Source organism: Diachasmimorpha longicaudata, chromosome 10 (genome assembly GCF_034640455.1).
Source record: "Diachasmimorpha longicaudata isolate KC_UGA_2023 chromosome 10, iyDiaLong2, whole genome shotgun sequence".
Lineage (NCBI taxonomy): Eukaryota > Metazoa > Arthropoda > Insecta > Hymenoptera > Braconidae > Diachasmimorpha > Diachasmimorpha longicaudata.
In genome coordinates, this window is record NC_087234.1 from 2,291,997 (window position 1) to 2,312,179 (window position 20,183).

The 20,183-nt window shown below is 35.6% G+C and overlaps 1 protein-coding gene and 2 long non-coding RNA genes across 7 annotated transcripts in view; 2 read left to right on the forward strand and 1 right to left on the reverse strand.

Moving 5' to 3' along the window:
• LOC135167024 (papilin) overlaps nucleotides 1–18,388 on the reverse strand; it is a 93,042-nt gene extending 74,654 nt beyond the window's left edge. For 4 of the 5 annotated variants that reach the window (XM_064129865.1, XM_064129864.1, XM_064129866.1 and 1 more), the window contains exon 1: nucleotides 16,889–17,057. In XM_064129865.1, the coding sequence (XP_063985935.1) occupies nucleotides 16,889–16,911 (23 nt within the window). In that variant the 5' untranslated portion in view covers nucleotides 16,912–17,057. Of the gene's footprint in view, nucleotides 1–16,888; nucleotides 17,058–18,180 lie in introns of those variants that run through there. The other variant, XM_064129862.1, reaches the window with a different exon arrangement.
• LOC135166587 (uncharacterized) lies at nucleotides 10,321–12,236 on the forward strand. The gene is made up of 4 exons (XR_010299713.1): nucleotides 10,321–10,806; nucleotides 10,935–11,042; nucleotides 11,109–11,237; nucleotides 11,534–12,236. It is a non-coding gene; the product is annotated as an uncharacterized LOC135166587 (long non-coding RNA).
• Nucleotides 18,389–18,400: 12 nt separating the features above from the next.
• Nucleotides 18,401–19,555, forward strand: LOC135167028 (uncharacterized). Its single transcript, XR_010299791.1, has 3 exons — nucleotides 18,401–18,539; nucleotides 18,610–18,669; nucleotides 19,373–19,555. It is a non-coding gene; the product is annotated as an uncharacterized LOC135167028 (long non-coding RNA).
• Nucleotides 19,556–20,183: the final 628 nt, after the last annotated feature.

Here is a 20,183-nt window from a genome sequence, read left to right on the forward strand (position 1 = left end):
AATCGCATAATTTGATGTTCACAAATAATTAGAAAATCTTTAATTATTAGATTAGATTATTATGAGACTAAGAACGCCCTCTTCCTGACTTGACTGATTGCTGTCGCTATTATAACTAAATCTCGAATTTGCGGAAATGTTCTCGATTCTGTATACCGTATGCTGCCTCGCACTGTATAGTATATGCAATCTTAGAGCAATCGAAATATATTAAGATTTTCCCAATTGTCTTTTTCCATGAGTTTTAATTTTAACTTCGAAGATAGAATAAGAGCATTCATTTTCTAGAGTTTTCAATTCTTATGATTTGGAAAAGATGGCGCGTGCGTAGCACGCGCGGACGATCTCGTAATAGTTAATAGTAGAATTATTATGGAACACTTTAGTGAGAATATCGTGAATGCAACTATTCGGACGTCGGGCCCTTTACTATGCTCGATATAGTGGTAACTATTAAACATTTGACGACAGTTACTATATTTATATTTATGGAATACTATCTATAGTAATAGTGTGGTGAAAGTAAAATTTATTGGAGAGATTGAAATAATTAATTACTATGGGGGTAGAAGGGAATACCATCGCAACTATAGTAGACGGATTTTCAACTGACTCCGCATAGTCATATTTACTATGACCTACAGCAATGTGTATTGCTGCGCAGCAGCATAGTAGAGTTTAGATAATGGCGCAACGATCATATAGTGATACTACTCACTATGCTAAGGAGTACTATGTTATATAGGAAGGAAAAATTCTCCTGCAGATGATCCTGGAGATATTCCGTAATATTGAGTGATTACTATTATATTCATAGTAATTCGTGGAAGACTTTAATAACATTCACTATGCGCGGATTAACGACCTCGAATTTTTACGATTTAATTTTTTCCCAAAGAAATAATTATGAGGTCTCAATCCCAAGAGACTCTTTCCATCCAAAATAAGTTCAAACTATTAATTAGTACAGACAGAACTACTTTGTGTCTCTCATAGTAGTGGAGTAATGTCGATCCTGCGCGGAGAGAAAATTTGAAAATTTCTATAGTGTGATTCCGATACAAATTACTATGTTTCCTCATAATCTCGGTGCTAACTATAGGCCTGACAAAAATTACTATGCCACCTAGTAAAATTTCTATGTCGGCCTCGTAAAAATTCAAAGTCTGATGCACCATTTCCCATGACGAAGTCCCACGTCGTCAATAATCGGCGGTATTCAACGCTCATTGGTAATCAATCATAATCAAATTTACTGAAAAATTGTTGTATGACCCACTAAAAAATGACAGAAGCCCAATAAATTTTTAAAAGATCTCTATCAATTTTTCATTTACCCTCAAACAAAAAATGACGCACCTTAAAATTTTATAGTGCTGTTCCGTAAATTTCACGAAGCCCATCTCATTAATTACAAAATTTACAATATTGATAAAAATTTTTATGTGCAAGTAAAATACATTCTAATATTCTAGTATATTGTACTTCGATTCAAGGGCCCGACATAGTAATTTTTCACAGACTTTTCTCCCTGTGGAGCACCGTCCGTGACATTTTCCGAGGATTAATCTCCAAATGATTTTCTATCCGTGAATTTTCAAGGATCTCGTGACTCCCGAGGGAGACATTTCCGGTGAATCCTGACATAATCCCCGATATTATTTTTCCGTCGCGTAACACTTCCAGTGGTGTCTAAAGACGTACACGACCATCACGAATTATCATTACAATTATTCACTAACTCTTTAAAAAAATAACCGGCTAAATTGAACATTAACATGGCGTCCGGGATAACGGTGGCTGCACACCAAGTCAGGTACTGAGAAGTAAATTTTTACGTACACGAATGAGGTGGGCAACACGGCGAGGGATGGGGGATGATGTACAGTTGGTTTTAGCAGACGCATTAACTCACGCTGATGTTAATCCTTACTGCATACAAGTGCCGGATCTATACACAGAACTTACGAATACTAGAAAACTGCCGGAACGTATAATTGATAACTATGGGCCCTTTTCGGGGAACGTTATATTCGCTGAATGGCCTTTATTATTGATGATATGTGTGGGTTGCCGTTAAAGTGATAGCGTACAACCCCCATTTTTTATTTCGAATTGAACGGGAATTCAGAACAGAAGTGGGCATATTCATAAATCAGAATTGCTGGTTAATTTTGAAGGTACTCATTGGTAATATCACTCTTAAATTATCATTATTTCATGGTGATAATCCGCCTAAATTGTCGCTTTTCAATTATCAATTTTATTTACTGTACTTGTTCGATTAATAAATAAAAATAGGAGGGAAAATTCTGGTGATTCTCTGGTTGACCTCAGCGAAGGATTATGTGATCATATTGATCACATAATTATTGCTCCACTACTTTTTTTTATTTTTTTATGGTACACGAGAAAAAAAAATAAAGAGTAACGAGAACTATCTGAATGTCCTGAAATTTATTGGAACTGATTACATAATTTATTGAATCAATTGACTTCGTCCTGTACCGATCGAACTGTTTAATATTGACACGTTTTATCCCTTTGTTTTGCATTTTTACCTTTCGGATAATTCTACATTATTTACAAGTAAAATGAGCGAATAAAAAAAATCGAAATATTGGAATGGCTCCATCAGAAAGCAAAAAATAAATAAAGAATAAATATTCCCTGTGGAGGGAGCTAATCCGCTACGGGGTGACAACCCCACAATCTTCAGATTATCAAATTGACAGTTTTTCCGTTACAGGTGTGAGCGATCACAACATTTATTTAAACTCCAAATAGCCCTTGTAACTTGAATTGAATCTCCATTGGTACTTCATCGTCACAAAGAATGACTCGTTATCGGTGAAATGCCATTGACACGCATTGATGATGGTACAGGGGGTATGTCGATGGGTTTTAGGAATGTGTGAGCGATTCTATTACAGATTACGCACAACCCTCCCGGCTCTCGATTTTCCGAGAGCGACGATCGCCACAGTCAGATTAACGAGGGGGTTGAGCGTCCATGCGATTTTAGTTTTGGCAGTTACCAACCCAATCGTCCATCAGGAATTAACGATTCGCAGTGATGCGATGGAATTCCAATACCCAATACAAGGACAGATATTTCTTTTTCCCAGCGTTATTTTTTCGTTAAAGTCATCAATCAGTACTTTCTATTTTTATAGTTTTGACATTAAAAATAGACAATTATCAATATTTATCGATTTAAAACTAAAACGTTGCATTCGCTGAAATTTTACAAAAATGCGATTTACCCCCTCGCCCCTCTCTTTGTCATTTTGGAAGAATTAATTTTTCGATTATTAAAACTTTATATTTTGCAATTTTTTTTCTGAAGATGATGTCAATTTAAATTTCCCAAATATTCTTAAAAATCTGTTTCCAAACAAAAATTGTCTTCGAAAATCTTTTGAAATTTTTGAAGATCTTCCAAAGATCCTTCGATGATTCGTCTGACGAATTCTGAATGATATTCGATAGATTATCTTTCTACCCCGGTGTCCCTGACTATCTTCTTGATAATCAATATTCAGTTGCTGATATCGATGGAGATAAAGCATAATTTCAATCAGTACTTTATATTTTTATAGTTTTGCCATTAAAAATAGACAATTATCAATATTTATTGATTTAAAGTGAAAGCTTCGTAATCACTGAAATTTCACAAAAATGTCATTTACCCCCTCACCCCTCTCCCTGTCCTTTTTAGCAGTTCGTCATTTTTGAAAAATTAATTTTTTGATTATGAAAACTTTATATTTCTGTTTTTTATCGGTAAAAATTGTATTTAGCCTGAATTTTTTTGCAGAAAAATCAATCATTTTTCAATACATAATTTCAATAACAGAATGATTGCATCGCACCAAACAGAAAATTTTGCAAAATTGGCGATAAGTAAATTAATTCAATTTAATAGAATAGAATAAACGATGGATTATATCATTGAAGGAAATTACGTGCAAAATAATCGAGTCATAATTGATAATTTATCATTAAACATAACTGTTCTATGTGCAATGTAAGAGCAATTCTCTCCTCTTATTTTATTGTAATGAAAGAAAATGTAAAACTTTCCCTCTTGACGATAAAAATGAATACACTGATTATAATTAAGATCCCACTGGAATGCGCCTGATATGTCGTAACATTCCCCAAACGATGATAATCATAAATCCACGACTTTATAAATATACTTGAGGTCCACGACACCGCACGAGCTGTGTATTCTCCATGAGTTGATCACACACTCTAAAGAGCATTATACGTCAGATGAAATCGAGTGATACGTCGGTTTTATATTACGAATTCAATCGACTCACCAATCATTTGAACGCGCCGACGAATAAACACGAGGTTCTATTTTAATGAGAGTGAGAGTCTTCCGATGGAGTGAATGACCCAGAATAATTGCTTCTCTGGAAGTCATGTTATAATTATTCATGGGAAAAACACAAATTTTAATCCAACATAAAAATCGTCCAAAAATAATTAATGAATGTTACGAAATTGGCTCCTGTGACCCATTAAAAATATTTCCGAATTTTGCCATGCGAAGGGGCACCGTGACATTGAGGAACGAAGTGAGAGATCTTTCTTTCAAGGTCATTAAGTCTTTTTTTTCACAACTGAAGGAATTTCTAAAATTCTAACGCCTTCGTAAATTAATAATTAAAAAAAATTGAACAAATTAAGGTATGAAGAAGACTGGAGGTCCTCGAGCGATTGGCTCCGACTTAGAAAAATTATTTTTGACCAAAAAGCTTCCAAATTCTTCAGAAACATCATCGAAAGATCTTGGGAGATCTTCCTGATGATCGGATCGTAATATTTATTTCTGAAGATGCGCGAATTTTCGAAAATATTCTGACAAAAGTCTTTCAAACAAAATTTGTCTTTCGCAGATTTTCCAAAAAATATTTTGAGGTCACCAGGAAGATCCTCTGAAGATCTCTGGATGATCCATCTCAATATTTCTGATAGAACTTCGGCAGACAGAAATTACTCTAATGGGGTATTTCATCCTAAAGGAAAAATCCTGAAATTTAACTGAAGAAATGACGCGAGCAATTGACTAAACGACTGAGAAATCATGAACTGAATTTTGCTATTTGTTTTTGATAATTTGTTGTTTACGATTGTCAGCCCTGCAGTCGGCACATGGCTTTCAACAAAATGTCAAGGAATTTCTACGGTTTTATCGATGTGCTAAAACAATTTACGACGTCATCTAAAAGCTTTGTCGGATTTCCCAGAATGAAATGTCACCGAGAAATCAAGCCCTCTTTGATTTCAAACATTTCAATGTAAGATCATTGAATTATTCAACTTGTGTCTGTGTATCCTGTGTTTATATTCTGTGGCGGCAAGACGGCGGTCGGCTACATCCACTAACAAATGATTGAACTAACGCCCAATGGGGGTTGTTGTACTTCCAGGGCCAGAGGACTCCGCAGGACTTTCGAGATCAAGTGTCATTACGAGAGAGGATGGAAGGAGTGAGGAATGTCAATGATCAGCCAGGAGTAACAGAAAGCTCTCGCCGGTTAATTAATTTTCAAAATTTAGAAATAAATTTTCCTTGGAAAAACCCAAAAGATTATTTGAAGGGATCTGAATATATTGTTAATTTTTTTTAAATAATTCTTCAGCTCATTTTGCATGAACATAAAGATTGCTCTATCAAACCTGTGTAGGATGCGATTTTTTGAAATTAGAATTAAGGAGATTATTGCAAATTAAGGAGATTATATTACAAATTAGATATCATAGAGTAAAATTTTTAGAATTAAAAATCACTTCTGTTAAGCGTCATAATTACTGTTGTTATAAATAATCGGTGGTAAACATTGAATTTTCAATGCTCCTGCTTCGTCATTCCGCAAAATCTTGAATTAATCATCCTGAACTATTCACAAACTATCCCAAAAAAGTTAATTACCGATTAATATCATGGGTTTGACGTTCCAAAGCTGCGAAACATCAACGCGAAATCCAACTTTTGAGTAATTACCGCCTCTAACTCAAAAGAAAAACTGTTGTACATACTTCGGTTTATGAAACTGCAGCTGAAAATACCAAATTTTTGAGGACATGAAAATGACGCCACTCATTAGAAATTATGCTTGAAAATTTTAGAGCATTTTTTATTAACAAATCAGGTGATTCGTTTAATATTTTAAGGGACGCTCAATTTTTAATTTTATGTGAAACTGAAAAATCCAGAATATTTGGTAAATTCAGGAAGTATATAAATTATCTGAATCTTCAATTTATTGAAAATTAAATCAAATCAAATTAAAATCAATTAAATCAATTAAATTAAATCAATAAACTCAATTATATTAAATCAAATGTGATATTCGATTCTCTCAAATAATATGAAAGGCCACTTTCGTCATTAAAAAATCAATGATCATTTCATTTTGAATCGAATGTTTGGGAATTTTCAATATAAATGAGAAATTTAGTGAACGTTTTCAATTAAAATTGAATATAAATTCACAATATTAAGAATTCAAATGACGTTAAGACTAAAATTGCAAGAAATAGCAATTTAAAATGTGAAAGCCCAGGGAAAAAAGGAAAAAATATTAAAATAGATTGAATTGTTTTGTGATTTGTTTAATGACAACGCAGCATCTGCCACAAGTTCAGATCAACCGATGGCCATTTCGAAATCGTCTATTCTCGTGAATAAAATTTCAAAAAAAGTCAACCCGCCGTCCATCGATCTTTCCAGTATTGAAAGACGATGCTGATGCACTCACTAGATTGAACGTTAATGTTTTCACACGTGAATTACTTTTATCGTGATAAAAATTTTATGTGGCATGTGAGAATTGCTCACCAGCCTCAGCGGAATAATCGTCGCTGGTCCCTTTAGAATCTGATGAACTACATTGCGGGAGAACAAAAACTTATTCAATACCATTATTTTCTGGAATCGAAGTGAACGGTAAAATACGATGAGTAATGAGTTTGCTTTATTTTCAACGAACGGATTGTGATATCAGCCCGCACAATAAAAAAGATAACTCCCGAGGAATTGAGTAGAATAAAAGTAATATAATTTATCTCTAGAAGAAAGATCGAGTTAAAATGAAGACTTTATCTGGTCTCTTGGAAATCCTGGGTGGAAAAATTTATATCAGTCTAAGATCTATAAAAAATCTTCAGAAGATCTCTCTTGTGATTAAAAATATTCTTTACAAGATGTTCACAATTTTTTTTCTGAAGATCTTCTCAAATTAACTTTCCCAAATATTCTCAAAAATGTGTTTCCAAAGAAAAATTGTCTTCGAAGATCTTTTGAAATTTTTGAAGATCTTCCAAAGATCATTCGATGACTAATCCGACAAATTCTGGAAGATATTCGATAAATTATCTCTCTACCCGGGTGTCCATGACGATCTTTATTGGATTCTGGATCGAGATTGTGTGAATAATATAAAAACGATTTAACTTTTAACTTTAATTATTTATTATCGCACGCAGAAGGTATATTTTTCTTGTATGATGTCTCCAGATCAACTGACTCTTAGTGACCAAAGATTTGACACTCTAGACCCATTTGACAGAAGGCCTTTGTTCATTAATTCCTTTCTGTTTGTTCTCTGGTTCTATTTATTAAAATGATTCTAAACATTTCGGTACTGTTTGGAGAAAAACTATAAAAACTATAACATACTGAGATGGACTGACAACAGCTATAGACAGATGATTCATTTTTGTACACACATATCAAGCATTCTCAATAATCTTCATGACAGTCAATATTCAGTTGCTGATATCGATGGAGATGAAGTATAATTTCATGGAGAAGAACAAAGTGAAGTTTAATCCATCGCAGTTTATAGTTATTTATGTATTCAACGGCCAATATCGATACATGAAGTTGAAAATTCAATGACAATCGACTTCGACACTTGATAAAAATTAATATGTGGTAATGAAGTTTTATTCTGTCAGAGAAATTTCACTCTGGTTTATAGTAGATTCAGCCTTAACCCTTTCGGTTATGTTTTCTCGTAATCCTCACGAATATTTTACGAGTCGTAATCATATGTTCTTGTAATCCATCAGTTGATCCCTGAAATAAATTTCCCACGAATGAAACAAGTGATTCTCCAAATCCTAGCCTCTAAACACTCATTTATACTCTTCCGCGAAATACTCGCCAGCATCAAGAGATCAGTAATGCGCAGAGGTTCCGGGGGAGCTCGGGAAATCCCGGGAAGGGAATCCCCATAACAAGCAAAACGGAGAAATGAATAAATAAAGTCACTCGTAATTCTTTGAAACGTGCGAGTGGGGAAGGCAGTGAAAATATTTTCTTCTGAAGATCATCTAAATTTGACTTTGGAAACTACTCGTAAAAGGCTGTTTTCCGAACACATTTCCAAACAAAAATTGTCTTCCGCAAATCGTGCGAAGATTGTTCGGGGTCACTAGGGAGATTGTCCATAAGTGTTTCGATGTTTCATCCAAAAATTTCCCGAAGATCTTCGACGACCAGAATTTTTCCGTATTCGTCTTCACTTTTCCTCGTTCGAGGATTGATAACCGCCCTTCCTCGGACTTGAAGTTAACAACAGAAAAATATTGTTTATGACTAATTCCCTAGGGATTTTAATTGTGTGGTATTGTAATCCGCGTCAAAAACTAGACAAGATCGTCTACAGATTTTTCCGTATTGATCTTCGGATTTGTCCTATAGATCTTCACTTTTCCTCAATCGTAGATTGGCAGCGGCCGCTCCTCGAACCCGATAAAGTAAAATCCCCTACGGAAAAATGTCTTTCATGACTAGCGCCCTAGGGATTTTTAATCGCGTCGCATTGTCGTCCGACCGGAAGGGGCCACCGCTAGACAAGACCTTCGACCGACCAAATTTTTCCGTATTGATCTTCATGTCCCCTCGTCCAGAGATATCAGTGCCAACTCGTCCTCGAACTCAATGAAGTGAAAATCACTTCGGAAAAATGTCTTTCATGACTAGGGATTTTCAAATCGGTGGCATGTCGATCCTCCCCTTCGCCCTGGACGCCAATGCCACGCGATTAAAAATCCCTAGGGCCCTAGTCATGAAATATACAATTTTCTACGTGGCTCCCTATGAACGAGTGACAAAGCACACGATAGTCGTGAGAAAAAAGCATTGAGTGGTGCTGCGGTGCGATGAAGACGCAAAGAAAACTGTGGAGCAACAGAGTGCAACGTTTGAGACCTTCCTGGCATCAGGATAGCATGCGAACAAACTGGTAAAAGTACATAACGCAAGTGTGTAAGAGAGAAAAATGGTCAACGAAGGGAGAACTACGGTGATGCTAAATGCCCGGGAAAAAGACGTAAAATGTGGTGCGAAGGGGATGAGAAATAGAGAACAAGTGATGGTAAATATGCTGTTGTGTAGGTGACTACAAACAACCTCTGTTCAATTCTACTGCGACAGTAAATACGATTCACGGAGGAGAGAACAGGAGAGACGAGAATAAATGCCGAGTTCGACGGGATGTGGAATAGGGGGAGATGAAAAGAATTGAGGAGTAAGATCGATGTCGAGTGTACCCCAATGTGGGGGAAAAGTCGATGCAACAGGTCGTCAGAATTTTTAACCGACTAACCTACTACCATAGTGTTAAGGTACTTCGTCCAAACGGACTGAAATTGAGAGAAAAAAACTGAAAATTTTGGGGGAGACGTCTAAATGTGCGGCGTCTTTGAAAAGTTGAGGAGTTGACATTTTTTTCAGATCTCAGTTTTCGGAAAAGTAATCAATGGTAGATGGTTTTGTAATGTCTTTGGTTATAAGGTCCGAGGTTATCCAATTTTTCAATCAAAATTTTTCTTTGAAGATAGAAAATGTATAAAAATTACCAGAAATTGATAAATTAATAGGAAAAATTTGGTAATTTTGGAGGCAATAGGTGATACTCAGGAACAAATTACAGTATGAACTTGAATTTTTCTTTGATATTAGAGAACAATTATGGTTTGTTGTACGAAAATTCAATAATTATTGAAAAGAGCAAAAACAATATGATTGTATTGGAACCCTATATAAGTCTATATCAGTACTATGAGGTCATTGTTTCCTGGAGATACCGCAGGCGTGGTCTTAGGCCGAAAACTCCATTGTATGTTTATAAAATAATATAAAGAAATCGTTGTTCATTGAAAGAAAGAAACCATGATGACGATGCTTTAGTTTTTAAGATTTTTAAGTTCGTTTGTCACTTCGTCGACTGCTCTCGAAGTGTGAACATATAATCATCCGAAATAAAACTCTTACTTATATCGTTTATTTTTCTTCATTAACCTGGCTTCCAATTATTGAAATCTAATAATAATCTTCGTAAAGTTTTTGTAATGTATGTAAAAATTAAGTTTTGTTTGCAAATTTTTGTCACTTGGTTCTGAAATTACCAAATTGTTGGAATGATCTTTGTTGCAATCAATTGGCACCACAAAAAAGGTTACAATAAAAAATATGTTGTCTCTTTTAGATTCTGAGATTTTTATCAAAAACTAGTCAACAATCACAAGTGATTTATCTCGTCTGACCACTTCGCTAATGAATTAGAAGAAGAGATTCGACTGAATTAATTCAGTAACATCAACCGAATTTTTCGAATAATTATCTTCAACAGCTGTAATTTATAAAAGGTCCCAGGTATTTCAGGAAATAAACGTTTAAAAATCTCTTGATTGGACGATATTTTTCGAGAGATTTTCATTCAACTGGGGAAATGAAGACCAAGTGACTCATCAGGCATCAAAGACGCTCATATAAAAGTAATTCCTCTCAGGAATTTCCCTCTGTTTAACTCTCCTCTTCTGTGCTTTAAATATTGAGATTAAAATTCCTCCGAATCTTTCATTTCTTCTTCGTGACCTCTAATGTGTATTTATCCAATGGAAAGGCTTCCTCCACAATGTTTGACGTCTCCAGCTTCTCAGTCCAAAAATATAATCACACGAGCTGATCATAGATTTCACTGGGAAAAAGTGGGAGACTTCCTGGAGAAATGGTGAGATATATTACGTCATTGTTATGGAAGATTTACACAGTGCCATAATATTTATAAATTCCTCAGGAAATGTTTCCTCCCGCTGGTTTATATCGAGGTGACGATTCCCCGGGTTCCAGACGTCTGATGTGGGCGCGGTTAATGCCCCGGGACTGGATGATCATCATCGAAAGGAAGAGAATATATCTCCATACGGTATGACAGAGTAATCTGAATATGTGACGTATGACTGATATGCAAATATTTTTTGAAAAACATTTTTATTTTTCAATTTAAACTTCACAAAACGAGGATTGAATTTTCTTTCGGTCCATATTATCGAAGGGGCCATTTTACTTCAATTTTATTCTGTTCAAAATGACTACGTGGAAAGTAAAAATTCCAAAAATGCAATTCGGTGATTCTCTCTTATCTAATTTCAAGGAAATAATTTCCGGCATCTGTTAACTTTTTTTAAGAATAAATGATCCATGAAAAAATTTGTTTTCCAGAATCACCTCCCAGGATACATTTTTCTGACATATCCATCCCTTTTCATCCAGTCATGATTCTAATGGAACCCGTTACGATTCAATTCCCATGACCACCCGAGCCTCGGAAACATGAAGAAAAGAAAACACGGAAAACACATGTATAGTAGAGGGTTCTCCTTGGGCTCTCAAGGAGAAAACCCGAAGGATCCCGAGGGTGTCACCGCCTCATGTGTCACGCGGAAATGCTTTTGTCTAAACGAAAAGCCGAATATACTGGCCACCGCAGAAGAGCCTCTGGCCGTATTTTTCCGACGAAAATCACCACCAACACTTCCGACCACAATTTATCTTCCTGTCCCGGGAAAATCTCAATTTTTCAACTTTTTTGTTTTCACAACCTATTTTTCTTTATTCTGCTCCCATAATGGTAGTATGCATTGGATTTGACGGCCATTTGACATGTCATGTGGAAAAAGTGGAGTTCACATTAACTTATAGAAGACAAAATGAGCTCGGAGCACTGAAATTATCTGGATTTAGTGGCAGTGAGGAGACGTGAGCTTTTTTGAGAAACATGTATTGCTTTAAATTCAAAAATATGTATTAAAACTCCCATAGAAATCGAAACTTGAAAACCAAGTGCAGAATATGAAATCGTTCTTATCCGAAAGGTGACGATAATTTAAGAATTTATATTTTTCTAAATTGGTCAATTAATTGACGAATTGATGTTAGATTTTGCTTTTCTATGAGAGACAACTAATTAGTTGTCGAAAAACATTTAGACTCAAGTTAAGTCAAGGTTAATTGATTTGGAAAAAAGCTCATTGAAAATTCAATGATATAAATTTTCAGGAAATTATTTATAACTAATAATGGACAGACACCTGACGACTGCCAATAGACGCGCTAAATTCCAGTCTCAGTACAAATTACTGAACACTGGAGAAAATGCACTACAAACACAATACACAATTTTTATTGAGTATTACTCCATCTGAATGTCAACCATGAACTCAAATGTTTATGTATTTTTTCAAAATTCAGACAAATTTTCATTCTATTCAGACCGTTTTTATTATCTAGTTAAAATTTAATTGTGAAGGGCTTGAAAATCCCTAGGATTCGGCAGAAGAATTCTCCAGTAGAATTCCCCTTCCTTAAGATCTTGAAAAGTATTTTCGAGAATTATTTCCAAGAAATTTTGATTTGCACTTCCTTCCTAATTCACTTCCGCATGTCAAAATCTTGAGAGCCTTCAACTCGATGGTTGTTTATACGAGAGGTTTACCATCCCGTCACAAATTTCTGAATATACAGTAGTGTCGGGGGGTTTGTTGAGACATTCGATGGTACTTTAGAACCCCAACAGCTTTGGTATTTTTTCGGATTTGTTTTTCTTCAATTTTCCAGTTGACGTGGGGTTCGAAGAATTCGGAGTTACGAGGTTTTCGTGAGTGGTCGTAAAGTAATTATTGAGGGGAAATATATAATTCCAAGATTTTCCCTCCCAACGGATTGAAACAACAGGATATATTGTGCTGGAATTGTTTTTCAGGAAATTTTACCGGAAGAAAAAGAAACAATCCTTTGTAAACTCATAAACCTGTTGCATTTTTCTGTGTAAACGAACTCAAAAATGTGCTTTAATCGAGGCCAGTTTACACCCCATAAACTGTTAACAGAGGCTGTCTCACCACAACAACCTTAAGGACGTTCTAGACCCTTTGACCCAAGTTTACGATTTTTTTTTCATTTTTCTGGTAAATTTACCTGAGGTTTTACGTTTTATCATGATGTAATCACCAATTTCATGTAACCAGTTTTCAATCTTCCCTAAATATTCAGAGAGTAGACCTGCCCTTACACTGACGAATTGTATTTTCCGTCCCCAATACTATCCACCTGACCACCCTTTCAGAAGATTAAATATCCTGTTAAATATTCACTTGCTCCGGCGTAAAGTACCTCCCCCAGTGGCCGGAGGGGCTGTACCCAGTATTACCGAGGTATTGTCCTGTCTCGAGCAACTCAACAGACGCAAGAAAGTCTTCGTGACAATGAAGCTTTTATCTACCGCAGGTGGTACACACGTTGTAAACCAGTAAATCTCAATGAAAAAAAAATTTACAAGACTCTGCTCTCTTCATCATTGCGTCAAAGCCACTCCCACAGTGACTGGTTACTTCAGATAAAGGGAGAGTTAATTGTCACGTCTTCCATTTGTGGAAAATGCACTTGTTCTTTGTCATGATCTCGCGTAGAAAAATTTCACCATCACATGAAAGATCGAAAGATCGAAAGATCTCTTTGCTCCAAAAAATTCTCTAAAATATCTCCAGAAGACAATTTTTGTTTAGATATATTTTCGGTAGAGAATTTTTTAATAACATTTTCTGAAGGCAAATTTAGACTTAAATTGAGAGAAGATTGATCTTCAAAAAAAAATATTGTCTTCTGGGAATCTTTCAATGATTTTTTTTCGGTCAATAAGGAGATCTTCCCAAGAACTTTCGACGATTGATCTGAAAAAGTCTAGAAGAACTTTGGGAGGTAATAATTTATCACCGCGAGGTGTCCTAATTTTTATAAATTTTTCAATTTGTCCCTTCGTCTCTTATGTTCATTGAAATTTCAGATGCAGTGGATGCTCTCGGGACTGACAAATGGCGTTGAGGATGAAACTATGGGAAAACACATGTTGTCCAATGCCCTGTCACACGAGAAAGAGAGTCGGAGAGTGAACGAGCGGAAAAAGCACGAGTTTACGAGGACTCTCGGTGATGGGTATATATAACCAACCAGCCCCTCTCGCCCCTCTGTATTTTTACTTTTTTTATGTCGCTTCATTCGCTCGATTTTTCGCGTCCTGCATGGAAGGGAACACAAACGCGCGAATTGTTTGCTGTGCACAACTGCATCAATTCATATTTTTTCTATTGTTCTATTTTATGATTTTTTTATGGAGTAGAAAATTTCAGATCTGGTGTAGGGTCGTCAGTTGACGAGTGGCAAAATTAATTTGCGAGATCTCTCGGAGTGTATTGCAGACCCGAATGAATAACTAATTAACAAATAAATTTTGTTATCGAATTTCTGGCGAAAAAAAAAATTATCAGGAAACGCGAGGTGACAGTCAACACATCACTAAATAGGACTTTATATTTTTTTGATACACTGATAAGGAGCGCTAAATAGGTCTCTGCCTTCGATTTTGATGAAAGTCGATTAATAAGGAGCACTAAATAGGTCTCTGCCTTCGATTTTGATGAAAGTCGATTAATATTGTAAAAACAGAAATTTAGGGAGAAGAATTTTCTATCGGGTCATATGCGATTTCGGGGGGGGGGGGGGATTCTCCTTGTTCACATTCCGAAATTGCAGAAAATTGATTTTTTTCCTCCTTTAAATTTTTGCAATTTTTGCAATTAATACACTTCCAAATGAAAATCTCACAAAATTTGAAATATTTTTTTTTATTCATGGTTTACAATTGCTGAAGAAAAATTGTCTTCTCGAAATTATTCAGTCTTTCAAGGTCGGGATGAAATTGAGATACCGCTGAGATAGTCTAAAAGGTCGTTTGTAACTCTCATCTAACCCAAGATCAAGGGAATACCTCGTGAGTCACGAGTAGCCACTAGTCCTTGTGAGAGAATTTAACGATATGCCCGACTAAAATTTTCTGATCTCGGGATCGTGGATTCCTAATGCAATATATTGGGGATACCTCTGAGTGCAAATGCCGGTGAAGTCACGCGATAACCGCCCCCAGGGGTACCCAGCCCTTTTGCTAATGTGAAAAACGAGCTTTTAAATGCAACCAGACGCGCTGAACTAGGTGGCATCACGCTAAGTGATGAGAATGCCATAACAAGACTTTTTTTGTCGAAGAACATGGGCAATTATCAGTTTTTCCAAAAGGATAGATGTAATTTCTTCATTAAGAAAATTGCAGGAAAAAATTTAAAGATCATCATAAATTTTATCAAATGATTTCCACGACTGATACCAGCGCAAAAAAAATCACTCTTTTTCTTTAAAAATCCAAGAATTAATCACGTTAATTAATGAGAATGATATAAGACATTTTAGTAAAATAACAGGACCAAGTCCCAATATCTTCACGAAATTCGCGGAAATAACCACTCGCAATAAAAATGCGAAAAGAATAAATGGAATTTTGTCGTTGAATGATATGGTCTGAGAAAATGGGAAAATCCCTAAAAATTTTACCACTTTATGCCAACAAACATAATTAATAATTACCGTGCATCTACTCTCCTCTTTCTCTGCCTCTCTTCTAACAAAAAAAAAACAAATTTCATTGCTAAACAACTTAATCTTTTCAAGAGAGAACAAATTCGCTAAACGTGCTAAGTGATGCGAATTACATAATTCGATATTTTTGTAGAATATATCAGGAGTAATCATCCATATTTTGAAAGAATTGCAAATATTCAGTCCCTATAGAAATCGCAAAAGTGTAAATAGAATTATTTCATTAGCGAAATTACGCGAAAAAATGGAAAAATTACCGAAGATTTTATCCCATTATTCTAATCTACATGTGACCGAAGAAATAAATTCCGTAACTGCATAACTAAATTCCATAATTCCATAAATAAAAACAGCAGCCAGTAGTTTCCGAACAAGAAAATTACAGAATAAAAAATCAATTCTAGAATTTCATCTACACAGACGGATTCCGTTTTCTCCTAATGAAATTAAGAAAGAAGCGGCACAATCACCGAATTACAGCCATAAGAAATGATTAATTACGCTCGTCAGTTCGTAGGAGCACGTGTATATTCCCCTCCCACGTCTACGAAAAAAAAACAAATTCCATTGCTAGAAGCGACATTTTTTACCCAAAAAAATACTAATCCCATCAAATAATGAAAATAACACGCTATATTTTCGCTACAATAACATCAGCGTTAATAAATTTTCTAAAAAAAATTATAAAAACTCTTTCACTAAAATTAAAAACCCATAAATCGAATTTTCTTACCAATGAAAAACCAAACTTTTGTGCATTTGAATTAATTATTCGAATTCTGATATCTCGCACAATTATTATTTTTTAATCAGCGTAAAGCAGTTCCATAGAACAAAAAAATTACACTAAAAAATACAATTTCAAAAATTCATGAAATCGCAAAAATTCAAACTCTCATAAAATTGCGCAAAAAATGTTTAAGATTCGCCAAAAATTCCCTAATTATTTCATCAAATAATTATTTCTGCTGATTAGGTATCTTCCGCCCAGATATATACCCCACCCCACCCCCTTCACCCAAAAGACATAACTCCATTTCTAATAAATTTTTTTCTTTCTTATCAACAGAAATAAAAAAAAAAATCACTAACCACGTGTAGCTGCGTGTCGTCATATTGTGCTCTCCCAGTTGCAAAATCCTGGAGGCGTGTAGATAACGCGCTTGAAAGCCCTCGATGCCCGAATAATGAATAACGACTGGGAAAATGGCTTTATAAATTTACCACCACCTCCGCGTATGGGAGTCGGCCACTGACTGAACTCAAATGCGCGCCACGGTGGAGAGAAGAGCCGAATCTGGATGCCGGGAGGCATAGAGGCTGCGTAGACTGGTCGGGTACAGTACTACAAGAACCCAAGGCCCTCTCGAGGCGGCTATTTCCTTCCGTTTTCTTGTGTCTGAGAACGACCGGGTGATCAACGAGCCCCCCTTTCCCACCAGTCCCGAGCCGGTACCGTGCTAATTGCCTCACCAAAACCATAACTGCTAGTAGTTATAGCTAGGGGAGGCTACCCCTTCACCGCTCCTCTAATTTTTCTCCCAATCTTGTACTTTTCTTACACCATATTTCACGCGTCAAATCTAGTACTTTGCATATTTTAATTGATGATCAATGAGGTTTTAGGGGAAATTAATGTTTTTTAAACAATTTTTTGGAGGAATTAGCAACCGGATTGACGCGAAAAAATGTAACGAACGGAGATAAATATTCTGGGAAAATTAGGGAACTCGCAGTTGGTTCTTTTCGATTACGGAATCGAGTGGGAAATTTCATCTGACGGTATCGTAATTTTTCACAGATGAATCAGATCGAAATTAGGGAAGTTCCAGGGTAAATTACGTAACAGTTCTGATAAATTTCGAACACACACACTTGGATGTAATATTTGTTGAATATTCCTCTTAGTGGATTAATAATGTTGCTGTATTTTCGGTGATAAATTCGATACGCCGGATGTATCCCACATTAAAGAATTTCTGTCTGTCGAAGATGTTTCAAAAATCTTCAGGAAAATCTTCAATTGACATCAGTTGACTATTATTTTCGTCGCAGTGGCACCAAATATCATTTGGGGATTAAAAAATCATGAAATTTCAAATGTTAGGTAAACACTGTCTCAATCATCGGAAATTAATATTTGAAATTCAGATAATTTCGAATTTTATGGAGACGTTTTTAGTGTTTGAAAAAGTTTAATTAGAGTCGGATCAAATTTGAACAATTTATTAACTTCAAACTCCCGTACTATGTATCAATTTAAAAAATCAACCCTTCGACACAGTTGAAAATATTCATCCGAACCGATCGATCAAATATACCTCGAAGAGTAAATCACAATAAACGCCACTTGTTGGTAATTAACATTATCATGTAAGACTTACCAAAGTCGTTCCCGCATTTTGAAATCGTGCTCCTCCCACGAAGAAAAAACTAATCTAAAAAAATTCGTTCCACTCCTTAAAATGCAGTTCAATATCCCATAAAATCACGAGAAAAACCAGAATACAAAGTCAGTCACAATGGTACATCAAACTCGATTTCAAGCTGATGATACGAGTAGAGGAATTGAACCTCAAGCGCGTGATGTGTGAAAGAGACCCGGGTCGCCTCCTGATGGATACTGAAAAGTCCAGCGGAGAAGAGCCAAGAGGAGGAACGCATCACTTCGTACGAAAGAGGACCAAGGGAGGGGAGAGGCTCATTCATTGGGGCGCATACGCCCCCGCAAACATAAATATAGGTAATGAAATGAAAATGCTTCACTTCATTTCTTTAAAATTTAACAATAAAAAATATTCTCTCAATTGCAGATCGTTTCGGAGAATCTTCAATTGTCGGAAGACGACTTTTCGTTGCAGATTTATTCGAAAGTGAGTTTTTTAAAAATATATTTCAAAACAAAATTCAGAACATCTTCACAAAAAAATATTGTACTACGAAAATCTTCCACAGAATCATTGCAGATCACCGGAGAGATCTTTCGAAGATCTTCTGCAGACAATTATTTTCCTACACGACTTATTGTTAAATAAAAATTCCTCAACGAACTTGAATAACGATTATCAACATTTGGAACATTTTCAAACTATTTTTCCTCAGAAAATTTCGAATTACAAATCCCACAGACGGCATCATCTCCCTCCGTCTTATTCTACTGAATTTTTTGGGCCAAAATTCAATTGTAAACGATTACAAAACCTCCCCTTTTCATAAAAAAGAAACGAAATCAAGATCAATAATCACATCCAAAAATACAAAAGCCAACAAATGGATTTGATTGTATTCAATCAACCAGAAAGAGCAACGACACCGATTTCTGACCAAATACAGCTAATGAATAATTTAATTCAATAATTTGCATTTCGAAATTCAACCACTGCACATGCTCCGAAGTGCTCATGCCCCGTAACATCAGAATCGCAGATTATACCATCAAATACGTCATTCAATCCCAGTTATTCGAAAACACTGCAATTCAATCCGAGCAGTGCCATATCCCGTCAACAAAAGATGGACCATGTTTTTTCACTCTTCATTTTACGCATTTGGCGATGTGACCCTCCGTTATTACAGAAACGTATCCAGTGGATGTTGGGGCCTTTGGTGGAATCAGCCCAGCCGATGGGGCTTTCAGCGTATTGTGCTGTTCGTACTGGTTTTCATAACGATCGCTTGGATTCCTATTGTTTCGATGGTGATACCCCATCTACACCGAGTAATTAATAAGCCATACTGGTATGCTGTAGTGGATTATGTTTATGACTCTATATTGGCGAAATTATAAAGTTTAATTTCATTAATTAGTTGGTAGATTTATACTTAATATTCTCGAATGTTATGTGGAGGAAAATATTGCAAATTATCCTGTCAGATGGTAACGACCAGTATTTTGCTAATTCTACTATACTATACAGTAATGATTACTATACGCCCTCGTAATTATTATTATGGAACTTAGTATTAATTTCTAAGTACCATTGTTATACTAAATAACTACATATCTCACGTAATACTTAACTATTTATGCGATTTTTTATTTAATGTCTTATGGTAATCGTCACTACGGCATACAGTAATCAGTATTTTAACACCGTAATGCTTGCTATGTTATGTACACTTACGTGGTAATGCTGTCTATATTATGTACGAATATCTATCTAACATGTTGTGCGCTATATGGAAATAAATTGTATTGAACATTTCGGAATTTTTAGGTCTACGAAGTGGAAAAGGTCATGTAAATTTCATCGAGGGAGCGTTGCCCTTCAGGATCTCCCTCCAAAAGTCAACTATGGAGGGGTAGCTTTGTGTTCACGAAGGGTCATCTTGCACGGTAAAGGAGTGACGAGACAAATGTAAGGTTTGAGAAAATATATTTTATTTA